This window comes from Diceros bicornis, chromosome 26 (genome assembly GCF_020826845.1).
Source record: "Diceros bicornis minor isolate mBicDic1 chromosome 26, mDicBic1.mat.cur, whole genome shotgun sequence".
NCBI classification, from domain to species: domain Eukaryota; kingdom Metazoa; phylum Chordata; class Mammalia; order Perissodactyla; family Rhinocerotidae; genus Diceros; species Diceros bicornis.
In genome coordinates, this window is record NC_080765.1 from 19,513,975 (window position 1) to 19,527,628 (window position 13,654).

The following is a 13,654-nucleotide window of genomic DNA, read 5'->3' on the forward strand; positions in this document are numbered from 1 at the left end:
AACCTTGTAAATTCTTCTTAGCTTCTTCTACGTATACTGTCCCCCTTCTACCCCCAGCCATTTTCTCAATAAAATTTAAATTCTTGCTATAGTGACTTCTAAGAAGAGAAAAGTAGCTGATAACAATTGTATGTTCAATATAAATGGATTTTGTATTAATGATTTGGCTGCCTGTCTTGTTTGTAAAATATCTCTTAAAGAATATGAAAAGGGGGCTGGCCCTGTGGCTTAGCAGTTAAGTGTGCACGCTCTGCTACTGGTGGCCCGGGTTCGGATCCCGGGCACGCACCGATGCACTGCTTCTCCAGCCATGCTGAGGCTGTGTCCCACATACAGCAACTAGAAGGATGTGCAGCTATGACATATGACTGGGGCTTTGGGGGAAAATAAATAAATAAAATTATAAAAAAAAAAGAATATGAAAAGGGACTATAAGACATTACATATTTTAATATTAAGTAGCCAATAAGATTAATTTCTAAAAAACGGCAAAATAATCCAGCTTCAGAAGAGTCTTAGCAAACAATACTTGTTGCACAGTAAAGCATTACATTGCAATACTGCAGTGTGTGTGAATTACGTAGGTGCTGAATGAAATTTTAGCCAAAAGAAATACCCTTTTGGGATGAGGAAATTAAAAAAAAAAGAGTCTCAGTGCAGATAAAGTGTTTCCTGATAAAGATAAAATGGCTGAAAATTTTTTAATGCAATTCTGAAAATATTTAATTTTCTAGACTTGACCTACATGTGGAAAAGGTTGCTCACAACTGGCATACACTAAGACTGAAGAAAAAAGGAATGAAGTGGAAAAAGATGTGGGCAAGAATGGCACATTGTTCTAGACCTAGAACTCTTCCCAATTCGGGAAGAATAATACTGTGGGACGCAGAGGGAAGAATTATGAGTTAATGGCAATGTCAACGGGGCAGTTTCAAAAAGATAAGAATTAATGTTCATATTCAGTAGGTCATTAGAATAAGATAACTAGAAAGTTTAGTTGGTTATTCTCACTATGACACACTTCATTACCTCACAGGAGCTATCCCAAGTTGTACTCAAATTCTCTCAAGAAAGTTATATGATTAAGTGATCTGAAGCTAGTTAGGTAAGGTTGGTTTGTTCAGGTATGAAAACTGTTTTATTTATTTGGAAGGACTCTAATTTGCAGCCTAAGGCAAGAAGGGCTTCCCCAGGTAAGAGCTTCAATAAGTGTGGCCACAGATTCAGGGATGTTTATAGTCACCAATGAAATGAAGGTATGTGCCAGGCATCATGCTAGATGCTGAACATACGTACATGGGACTTGGCCACTTAACCATGAAACACTTAGTGCTAGTGTAGAAAAGGAAAATAGGTTGCACAATGGCTCTTAAAACGGGAGGAATCTGAGGCCATATCCAGATCTCTGATATCAGTTAGTAATGCATAGAAAACAGGTGTTAGGCATGGTGTTATCTGCACCAGTTAATTACCTCTTTACTTTAGTGTATTGATTTAAAATCTACTAAATTAATACAGAACAATGGCACATTTAAACTTCTGAGCAAAAGAAAAACGAACAAATCTGAGTTGAGCAGTTTTCTAAAATATAGTATTATACAGGTGTATTTGCCATATGTATTATAGTATATATGCCAATATAGTATAGATATCCTGTAAACATTTCATATGGGCTAAAGAATACATAACTACTACACTTTAGTTTTTATTTCTGATAAAAAATAAAAGTTGTATATCACACAAACTCCGAATTTTTCCATATTGAAGAAGTCTGTCATTGCTTCTAACTCAAAACTTCAATGATATTTTTCTTGCTTTAACTCTAAATGTCACTATTTGCTTACAAATACTTTGAGGAAAAAAAAGAGGGCTACTTACTTATTCTCAGTGTAATTGCACATCAAAAAAACAAGAAAGCAAGCTTCTTTTCTCCTTTACTAACTGAATTCAATATTAACAAAACATTTTGGCAGAAGTCAATTGCTTATTAGCCTAGTGATCTCTGACCACAGCTGGAATATAGCTAGGCAGTTAATCACCTTGATGTTTTTCTAATTCCCTTTTCCTTTCTCTCTAAGACTTCCTCACTTCATAGAAAGGACTTTTAGAGCCAATTCTGAGTTCAATGAGTGAAGAATGTTACAAACAAATTAATCACTATTTATAAAATGAGCCCCTTTATGGGTAGACTTATGAATTATTGCAATTGAAATTATGGGTTGGAAATTACAGGTTAAAAACACATACGTGGAAGTCACAAATTATAGCTCTGACACTGGCAGAATCTAGCTGTGTAATCTTGGAAAAGTTACATATCCTCTCTGGCTCTCAACTTCCCCATCTATAAAATAAAGGGACCCAAACCAGAGAGTTGCTAAGGTCTCTTTCAAGGTCTAAATTCTAGCTTTCCCTTCTCTATCTGAGCAAAGATAGGAATTTTAAAAATCAAAATATAGAACAAAACCCTAAAATGATTGTTACTGGTCTAACAATTATTAGTTAGAGTTGAAGGTATACTACGGCTCTCTTGGCAGTTTATACTATTTACAAGGTGACAAGTTAGGAAGGTTTGTTACTAAAGTACACAACACAAGTGGCTTCGATGTCAGACTTTCCACGCAAAGATGATCTGAACACATTGAGTTGCAGTGGAAAAGTACTAGCCTGGAAGTTGGGTTTTAACGTGGATCAGTGACATTCTCAGGTAAGTAACTTAACATCTCTGGGTCTTGATTTTCTCAGGTGTAAAATAACAACGTTGCACTAGATTATCTCTAAGACCCTTCCTAAAACCAAAACTCTATTTTCTAAGTGATTATTCTCAACCTACCCTTTTGTAATGCATTGCTTCCAAAAACAGCTTGGTCTGCTTATAGATTTCTTGGCCTGTCTTGTGGAAGGTCTTGAGAAATTCTATGAACTCTTTAGACACTCTATCCGTTTCAATGCTGGTTTGCCGGTTTATGGAAGGACTGGGAGCTTTTGCTTCCTGAATTTCTGCTGGGAAAATTAAACATAATAAGTTTCATTACATAGAAGATCCATGCATGGAATTACTTTAAGTATCTAACTTAAGATTACTTAAATTATGCTTAATCAAAGTTAAACTTGAATTTATTTTATGTTTAAATATTTGGACAACTTTCCTTAAAGTAAGCTAGATCTACTTTATGAGTAGGAAGTACACGTAGATAAAACTATATGATCTAAAAGAGACTCCTATTCAAATAAAAATCACTCTACTAGTATTTTCTTAGCCGAACTATACCATGTTTTGATCTATATAGTTAATTGTTAATACTGAAATGGCACCACTATCTTGAACAACTTTCTCAAAGATTGTATGAGTTTACAAAACCAGTCAATAAGTAAGCAACAATCAGTAGAAGCAGAAAAATGCTAGAGACAAACATTAGACAACCTTTTCAAATCCTTTTTACTTGCCAAAAAGGCAAAGGCTACTTTATTTATGTGGAGTCTAACAATTCTTTACCCACCATTCAGTTTTCAAGTCATACTGCTCAAAGTGAAAGAACACATTCAAAGTAGCAAATGACCATGACAGAGCATACCAGCAAAGAGGCAAGGGAAGCAAATAAAACACTGTCCAATCAGTTGGCCACACAGCTCTTTCCTCTCTTCAAATAAATACACTGAAAGGAAAATGGGACCTTTACAGAACAGAGATAAGGTTGCTATAGTAGAGTAGGTGCTCTCAGAAAGCATGAAGTAGCACTTGGACTCTGATCACATTCTGTCTCCTGATTTTGAACTCTGCTCTCTAATTCCATACTTGTAAGGAATTCAAGTACCTCATACCCCCATGATTCCCTTTCATATACAAAAAGGAAGATAATTAAGAAGAAAATGTATCTTTTGAAGGTATCAAAGTCAACCTATTACATGCTTTCTCAGAATAATTTCTTATAATCTTATTTTTTGAACGTTAGTACCTGAGATATACATTTTAATGATGAAGTTGCAATAAAGTTTTAAGATAATAAAAGCATTATTCCTATTAGAGTGACGAGTTTATTCAAGTGAGACAAACATATAGATTACCTAAAAGAATATACTATTAACTATGGCAAACTAAAGATTCCAGCTTTCACTTATTATTACATAACTGGTTATGAAACTAACGTGGTACTTAGTTGCTTGACTTATGTTCAAATTAAAGCAAAAACATCCCCACCGACCAAACTGCACTATTAATATTAAGTAGTTAGCAGAACAAAATTGCACTTTATAGTTATCTTTCCAAATCAAGTATTTGCCTATCTTTTAAATTATCAGGTGCTTCCTAACTATGATTCAAAATGTAGAAGCCCTAAAAGAATTCAATCACATTAAAAGGAAAAATAAGGAAAAGAAAAAAAACACTTACATGTATGACTAAAAATACTGTTAGTCAGAAGTCAGACAACAAACTGGAAAAAAACGTTTGTAAGCTACATCACAAAGGGCTACTCTCCCTCATGTATAAGAACTCCTATTAATATAAAAAAAAAAACCCAAAAGTTCAATAGCAAAATGGGTAAAGAATACTAACAGTGCACAGAAAGGAAACATAGATGGATTTTAAACATAGGAAATAAGCTCAATCTCACTCATGATAACAAATACGCAAATTAAAACTATGAGATGCCATTTTAAACATTAGACAAAAATCTGAAGTTTGATGTTGATGAGAATATGGGGGAAAAGGCACTATGACACTATGGAGGTAGGAATGTAAAATTATATAACTGCAATGGAATGCAATTTGGTGTTAATAATCATCAAAATTAAAAATAATTTATCCTATGACCCAACGATTCCATTTATCAGACATTTTCTATGATATAAATGCACATGTACAAAATGAAATATGTATAAGGCTACTCATTTTAGCACTACTTGTGAGAGCAAAAGACTAGAAATGGCATAAATAACCACTACCAAGGGACTAATAAATTACGGTTTAATTCATAAAATGGAATATTATGTACTTTTAAAGTAAAAAAAGTATGCTTTTTATGTATTGATAAGAGTTCTTAAATGTACTGCTAAATTAAAAAAAAGCAGGGTATCTGTAGTGTGTTCTCTTTTATGTAAAATAGTGGGAGTGGGATGAGGATATATGTGTTTACAAATGAAAACAAAAACACAGAATGATACACAAGAAACTAATAACAAAGTTTGTCTGAATATGAGGGAAGGATAGTGGGAGTGGCTGGGAACTAGATGGGTAAGGGATATATACCTTTTATTTTTGAGCCATTTGGATGGACCATCTATTTTTTTAAGCAAATAAATCAGGTACAATTTATCTCAAAACAAAAACTGGCAGTATCTTTTCTGAAACATTTTTTACCAATATGGAAAACCAAAAATTGTATTTGACATCCTGTACGATTATAAAAATTTCTGTAATACTTGGGATTTAGTCCTTCACTCAATCTGATAATTCCACTCCTGGTCATGATGGAATAACAGGGATTGGATTTACCCTACTGCCTTCACAACTAGAAAAATCAGACAAAACATATGAAACAATGGCCTTCAAATACTGGACAACAGGCAGACAGAAGAGCAACCCATGAAAGAAGGGGATAAACACGGTACGTCCTACAAGTACCCTAACTCACTGTAAGGAGAGTTTTTACACAATAGCACAGGGAGAGGCACCTCAACAGAGCCTAGCAGACTTGTCGAATTGGAGAAACAGCATTTAGAGCTCAGGGAGGCCAAAGTCACTAGAATTTGCATGGCAAAATACAGAGAGGATGGGGCTGCACAGGAAGAACTCCAGATGACTGCAGAGGGGTTCCCTTGAGTCTCTGACTGAATACTGCACATGTACGTGAGGAAACTACCCAAGATCAGGTAAAGGAGTAGGCAGAACAATCCCCAGAGCACACTTGGCTTGGAATAATTCATTTTCCCACCAGCCAGAAACAAAGAGCATCAGCAGTGGCAAACATGGGCAAATATACAAGACATTTTCCCATTTAAAAATCTCTTTAAAAGATAATTAAGTATTTAAAGCTGAAGTAATAATAATGTATTGTGGGATTTATATCATGTAGAAGTAAAATGCAGGACAACAATAGTACAAAGGGTGAGAGGAAGAAATGTAAGAATACTGTTGGTGAGGTTCTTATATATAAAGTGGTATAATATTATTTGAAGGTAGAGTAGTTAAACACGTATTTTGTAAACCCCAGAACAACCATTAAAAAAAAAATACAACAGGGGCTGGCCTGGTGGCATCATGGTTAAGTTCAGGCACTCTGCTTCGGTGGCCCGGGGTTCGCGGGTTCGGATCCCGGCCGCGGACCTATATACTGCTCATTGAGCCATGCTGTGGCAGTGTTCCACATAGAAAAAGTGGAGGAAGATTGGCACAGATGTTAGCTCAGTGACAATCAAGAAAGAAAGAAGAAAGAAAAGAAAGAAAGAAAAAGAAGGAAGAAGGGAGAGAGAGAAAGAGAGAAAGAGAGAAAGAGAGAAAGAGAGAAAGAAAGAATATACAAATTTAAAAAAGAGAGAGAGAGAGGAATGTTGATGGTGCATTATCTACTCACAAAGAAATCTATGATGGAAAAGAAAAAAAAAATACAACAAAAGAAAGAGGTATAGCTAACAAGCCAACAGTGGAGATAAAGATGTAAACATAAAAAATAATCTATCAAAAAGAAGGCAGGAAAAGAGGAGAAAAAGAACTAAATCCAGATGGCATACATAGAAAACAAAGAGCAAGATGGTGGGTTTAAGCCTCATTTAATCAAATATTTCATTAAATATAAGTAGTCTAAACAGTCCACTTAAAAGTCAGAGATTGTCATCTTTGATAAAAACAAGATCCCTCTATATGCTGTCTATAAGAAATCCACTTTAAATATAAAGATACAGATATGTTAAAAACTAAAAGAAACAAAAAGGATATATTGTTCAAACAATCAAAAAGAGCTGCAGTGGCTATATCAATATCAGAAAAAGTAAATATCAGAACATGGAATATTACCAAGGATAAAGAGGGGAATCTCATAACGGAAAGGGGGGTTAATTCTTTAAGATGACATAGCAATCTTAAATGTGTAGACACCTAATAACACAGCTTGAAAACACATGAAGCATAAACTGATAGAACTCAAAAGAGAAATAAAAGATCCATAATTTTAGTCAGAGATTTCAACATTCCTCTCCTGGTAGTCAATACTACAGGTAACAAAAAAAAAAGAAAAATCAGTTAAGGACAGAGTACTTGAACAATGCTATCAACCAACTTGACCTAACTGATACATAACACTCCAACCAACGAAAACAGAATACACATTCAATCTGATAAAATAATGATGATGACAGTTTACATACAGTGAACATTTACTACGTGCTCATTGCTTTTACAATGCTTTCTTGTATAATCCTCACAACTCTATGTGGTAGTACTTTTATGATGTTTACAAATGAGGAAGCTGAGGCTTGAAGATATTAAGTAACGCATAATGTTGCAGTGATTTAAGTGGTAAAGGCTGGAATTTGAACCCAGGTCTCCGTGCCTTAACTCCAAAGTCTCAGCTCTTTACTATGCTGTAATTGCCTCTGTGTGCCAAAGAGAGGACTGAAGACTCTTCAAAGGAGTACCAATCCCTGAGACTGGAGGTCTGTGAGCCAGTCAAGGGTAGGGAAACTCTAACCATCCCCCTTACAACAAATTCTTTTCTCCAAAGACAGGTAATGTTGATTAAAAAAATCCTCTTTCAGAATGTAAATGAAAATAAAATGTAAGTGAAGATACTCTGTATGATACTATAATGGTGTATATGTCATTATATATTTGTTCAAATCCACAGAATATAGAACAGCAAGAGTCAACCCTAATGTAAACTATGGACTTTGGATAATGATGTGTTAATGTAGGTTCATCAATTTTAACACAAAATGTACCATTCTGGTAGGGGATGTTGATAAGGAGGGAGGATGTGAATGTGTAGAGGCAAGGGGTATGTGGGAAATCTCTGTATCTTCCTCTCAATTTTACTATGAACCCAAAACCTCTTTAAAAAAAAAAAAAAGTAAATCAAAATTAATTCTATTCACTAGTTATGAATTGGTACAAATTACTAAAATCAACACTTGGTTGTTTCTCTCAGACCTTCCTAAAATCAACCCCTAATAAGAGAACAGCTAAGTGGAAGAGAGAGTGGAAAGTGAGAGAGACACAGTTCAGGCATTTGGTTCACAGAAAGAAGGTGAGAGGTAGTTTTGAACTGCCAATGGATATTCAGAAGGGAAAATGGAAAGGAACATTACATTTTGGCTAGAACCCAAATGGCAACTGCTTGCTCTTCAACTTAAAATCTTGTGTTTTTAATATAGAAACAAGCTTTATTTCAAGTATAGCCAGTTTGCCATGATTATCAAGCTTTCCATTCCACAATCTAAATACTCAGTTTAAAATGCCTTCCCAGCAGAACAACATAGGCTTTTGAATTATCATGATAATGTCTATAGCTATCATTCAATGACATTTTCTACATGGCAGACATTGTGTTTTACTATACATTCTCATTAATCCTTAAAAATTGTTAGATTCTTGAAAACATATGAAATAATACATGTTTACCATTTTAAACCACTAAAAATTGTTCTTGTTAGGTAGGTGGTATTATCCTTTTACACATGAATACAGTGAGGTTACAGGATAAGTCACTTAAGTGCTGAAAGTCACACAGGCAGTTAAGAAGAAAAGCTGGGATTTGAATCCAGATCTGTTTGATTCCCCAGCCCAAGAATCAAGGTGTATTTGATTCCCCAATAATACACCATAATGTCCCTTCTATTATTACAGCATCTATTTATTCCTATTTAAATCAATCAGTGAGTATCAACTGAGCAGCTACTATGTAAGGCTGTCTGCAAGGCAGATCACACATTAAATCTTGTTAAATGTTTAATATACAAAGTAGGGGCCGGCCCGGTGGCTTAGCGGTTAAGTGTGCGCGCTCCGCTGCTGGTGGCCCGGGTTCGGATCCCGGGCGCGCACTGAGGCACTGCTTCTCCGGCCATGCTGAGGCCGCGTCCCACATACAGCAACTAGAAGGCTGTGCAACTATGACATACAACTATCTACTGGGGCTTTGGGGGAAATAAAAAAAAAAAAAAAAAAAAACAAAGTAAACCTGTAAAAGCAAAATCTTCACTAATAAGAGTATTTGAAGAACGCTTGTGAAAGAGTAAAGACAACCTGAAAACGTCAGTATCAAAAAAGAACATGACCATGTAGTAAAGATGACTAACACCACTTCTAGTACTAAAAGCACATTTTATATCTCAATATTAACAAATTTACCGAAAACCTTCCACATTTCTCAGATTATCCAAACAAAATAAGGCAGTTCAGTAGAATATTATAGTTCTTCTGACGTTTTCAGTCGTTCTGACTATAGTTATATACTACAGACTAAAAGGCAGATAGTCCGTAGTACAATAAGAAATATATATTTGGTCTTTGCCCCTGGGTTCCTGGGACAGAGCTCCTAAAACCTTTGGAATTTCCAGAGTTATAGGGGTGAGAGAAGCGTCTTTTTTAATTCACAACAAGCCCCTTTCTTCCAAATCTGAGTTTATGCTAATGAGGTGACTCTTGTGGGCCCCTAGACAGCTTCAGGGCTATCTAGATAGGAGCTAATCACCAGAGGAACCAACCACAGGATTAGAGGGTTGGAAATTTCAGATTAGAGGGTTGAAACTTTCAGTCCCACCCCACCCCTGACTTCTGACTTCCAGGGTGGAAAGAGGGGACAGATATTTTTGATCACCAGTGGCCAATGATTTAATCCCTTGTGCCTATGAAATGAAATTTCCATAAAAACCCCTATATGAGGAGGTTCAGGGAGCTTCTACATTGGTGAACACATTGAGGGGCTAGGAGCACACACCCAGAGAGGGCATGGAAGCTTGGCGCCCCCTCGCCTACGTTGTCCTATGCATCTCTTCCATTTGGCTGTTCCTGAGTTGTATCCTTTATAATAAACCAGCGAGCGTAAATAAAGTGTTTTTCTGAGTTCTGTGAGTTGTTCCAACAAAATATCAAACCTGAGGGTTGTGGGAACCCCCGATTTATAGCTGGTTGGTCAGAAGTATGGGGACCCCCACTCCTGGAGGTTGGCAAGGGCAACTGAAGTGGGGGCAGTTTTGTGGGACTGAGCCCTTAACCTGTGGGGTCTGTCGCTGACTCAGGGTAGTTAGTGTCAGAACATGACTGAATTGTCACACACCCAATTGGTGTTGGAGAATAAAAGACACCATATATTTGGTGTCAGGGAAAATATTTCTCATAGTCCTTATCAATGAAAGTCAGAAACTGATCATGTTCCAAATACATTCTATTCAATATATTATAAAAGATGATTTTACCAGATAACAATCTTTGGAATAAACAAGAGGAGGAAACCAACCAGAGTGTACTTGAGAAATGACTGTAAAAACAGGCATGATTATAAAATCAGCTCCAGATTCAACTTGGGGAATTATTAGCTCAGTTTCACCTAAGTGCCAAAGAGGCTCTATGATTAAAGTAGCAATTCACTAGTGATCCTTCAAACAATGTGATTAACACTATGCTTCTACTCAATTAACATCTGAAATTTAGGTCTTGGGATAGCACTGAATGCTGGAAGATTATAGTTTTATAGTTTTTATAGTTTTTTTAAGTCTTATTTTAAAATAACTTTGGGGGGCGGCCCAGTGGTGTAGTGGTTAAGGTCACACACTCTGCTTCGGTGGCCCGGGGTTCGTGGGTTCGGATCCCGGGCGCGGACCAAGGCACCGCTGGTCAAGCCATGCTGTGGTGGCATCCCATATAAAGTAGAGGAAGATGGGCATGGATGTTAGCCTGGGGCCAATCTTCCTCACATAAAAATAAAAAATAACTTCAAATTTACAGAAAAGTTGCAAGATTACTACAATCTTTATACCCTTTAGCCAGGTTCACAAAATTTTAACATTCTGCTACATGTCTGTGTGTATTATTTTTTGTAAATCTTTTCACAGTAGACTATATATCACGCTCTTTATCCCTTAATACCAGTAGTTCCTAATAACAAAGATATTCTTTTACATAACTACAGTATAGTTATTGAAAAAAAGTGGGGTTTTTTTCCTTACATAGGATCCAACTGAGGGTCACACACTCACTAGTGGTCATGTAGACTTAGCCTCTTTTAATCTGGAAACGTTCTCCAGCCTTCCTTTGTTTTTCATGACACTGACAATTTTGAAGAACATAGGTCAGTTACTTTATTGAATGCCCCTGAATTTGAGTTTCTCTGCTGTTTCCTCATGACTAGATTCAGGGTAAATTTTCAGCTTAAATATTACATAATTCATGTTGTGTTCTTCTCAAAGTACCATATCTGGGGGCACATAATGTCTATTTCCCCCCATCGTTATAGAATTACTATTTCTCTATTTTAATTAATAAATAAGTTGTGGGAGTTAATTTGAGATCAGGTTCATAACTTGTTCCTCAGGAAACTTCCTCCCCTCACCCCAGATTTAGCATCCACTGTGAAATCTGCCTGAATCAATTCTTACTATGATGATTGCAAAATGGTGATTTTCTACCTCCATCACTTCTTCTATATTTATTAGTCAACATTCTATGGTAAAGAGGAGCTTTCTCTTCTCCCTTTCTACTTACACATTTTATTAGTTGGATGGACTACTAGATTATTATTTTATTCAATCAGTTATACACCATTTATTCTCCTTATTTATTTTGATACTCAAACTTGGCCAGTGGGAACTCATTCAAGCTGGCTTCTGGGTCTTTGACATGTTCCCAACATCTTTGGGGGGCCCTTCTTTCCTTGCTCCAATCCCAGAATCAGTCATTTCTCCAAGGAACCCTAGTTCACTTTAGTGAAGAACAGTGTTTAAAATCTGAGGTCTGGGTGGGAAGATTGGTATTTTAATTCTAAAACATATATATTCCTCCTAGGAGCGTTGCCTCTAGATTAATTTGTAAAAGATGTACCCAAGATTCTACTCTGGGTGACAACATCTATTTGAACTCTAAAAGAAAAGGGCATTTTTGAATGTATGAGCAAGTATAACAACTTGGCCGATCCACTATGCTTTACTCTGTAAACTATAGCTCACTCAACCTTACTTTGGAGATTAAACAGCTGTAAGCAAACTCTCTGAGTCTGTACAGTCCAGCTACTCCATTTACCTTCTTTGAGTGGCAGCCAACTCGTGTTAAAACATTCTTCAAATCCCTTAGAAGATTATTTGTGTTCTGTTTACTACCAAGCTGCCCTGGCTTAAGAGCTTTTTTTTGCGCTACCAGCAGAAGCAAGTAAAACGTCAAGAGCAAGGGCTTCATGTATTAATGAAGGAAAATAAAGAAGACAGAACACAAAAGGTCTGTTTTAGTCTAGACCCAATAAATTAAAACTGCATTTAGTAAAGGCTAACCTTATCCACACACAAAGGCCAAACAAATAATTAGTTTGAAATGCAAAGTTCATCTGGCAAAGTTGTATAAGCAATCTGTGAAACAAAGATCCAACAGCATCCTCTTTTCTAATACACATGCATCAGTTTTTTTTCAATACTTTGAGGTCTTTATCCCCATATGCTTTCTATAGACAAAAAACAACCAAAGATCAAAAATCTAAAGTACAAATCTATCATTCTAAAAGAAAAAGGAAAACGGTTAAGAATCACTCCATATAAAAGTTTTTAAAATAACAATTTGGAATTGTTTCTTTTAAAGTACAAATGTTCTTTCTATAATATAACGCACGTCAGAAGCTCTTAGGACATGATTTTTCTAAAACTGCCAAGGACAGCCAGCAAATGTGCATGACTATTACACACTTCAGTAATAGAAACCTCATTATACATCTATAAAGATATAGATAACAAGGGATATAATGGGAAAAAACTGAACCAGGAATTAGGAGACCTGAGTTCTAATACATCAACTCATTATATGACCTTGGGTAAATTAGTTAACCTTTATGGGCTTTCATACTGTCATTTGTAAAATGAGGCAGTTAGAGCTGATGGTTTTATAATTTCTTTACTATTTTATCTGTTGTCATATACCACTTCACCATATATCATAAATTCATAAGGTTAGTGAGACTTTCCCAAAGCAGGCAACAGAAATTAAGCTAAACAGGAATGAATGGCTTTGATCAATACCAGCAGAGATTATTCTATCAGAAAAACAACATATCTTTAAATAGCTAACACTTATTGAAGACATTATATGTGTCAAGTACTATCCTAAACTCTTTACACACATCAACTCATTTAATCCTCAAGTTATGCTTATGATAAGTATTACTGTCCCTCAGAATAGACAGGGCTTAAAGAGATTAGCTTAGTTAAAGTCACACAGATAGTAAACTGCAAAGCTGTGACTCAAACCAGGGTGACTCCAAAGCTTACGCTCTTAACCAGCCTACCACACTACCTTCTGATAAATAAATCATGAGCCAAATACATTCTTAATTTAATTGCTAGCAGGTACTGATTATTCCTCTTCTTATTGCAGTAGAGAAAACTGCTATGAGTGACAGCCAACCAAGAAACAATTCCAAATTAATCATGTGAACAAAAAGATTATTTAAAGTTTGCATTTATTAAAGAG

At 35.9% G+C, this 13,654-nt stretch overlaps 1 protein-coding gene across 4 annotated transcripts in view; it reads right to left on the minus strand.

The window, feature by feature from the left end:
• Positions 1–13,654, minus strand: part of LOC131422340 (rab5 GDP/GTP exchange factor) — a 92,751-nt gene that overhangs the window by 19,182 nt on the left and 59,915 nt on the right. For 3 of the 4 annotated variants that reach the window (XM_058569490.1, XM_058569493.1, XM_058569494.1), the window contains one exon: positions 2,831–3,000. In XM_058569490.1, the coding sequence (XP_058425473.1) occupies positions 2,831–3,000 (170 nt within the window). The remainder of the gene's footprint in view (positions 1–2,830; positions 3,001–13,654) is intronic. The other variant, XM_058569492.1, reaches the window with a different exon arrangement.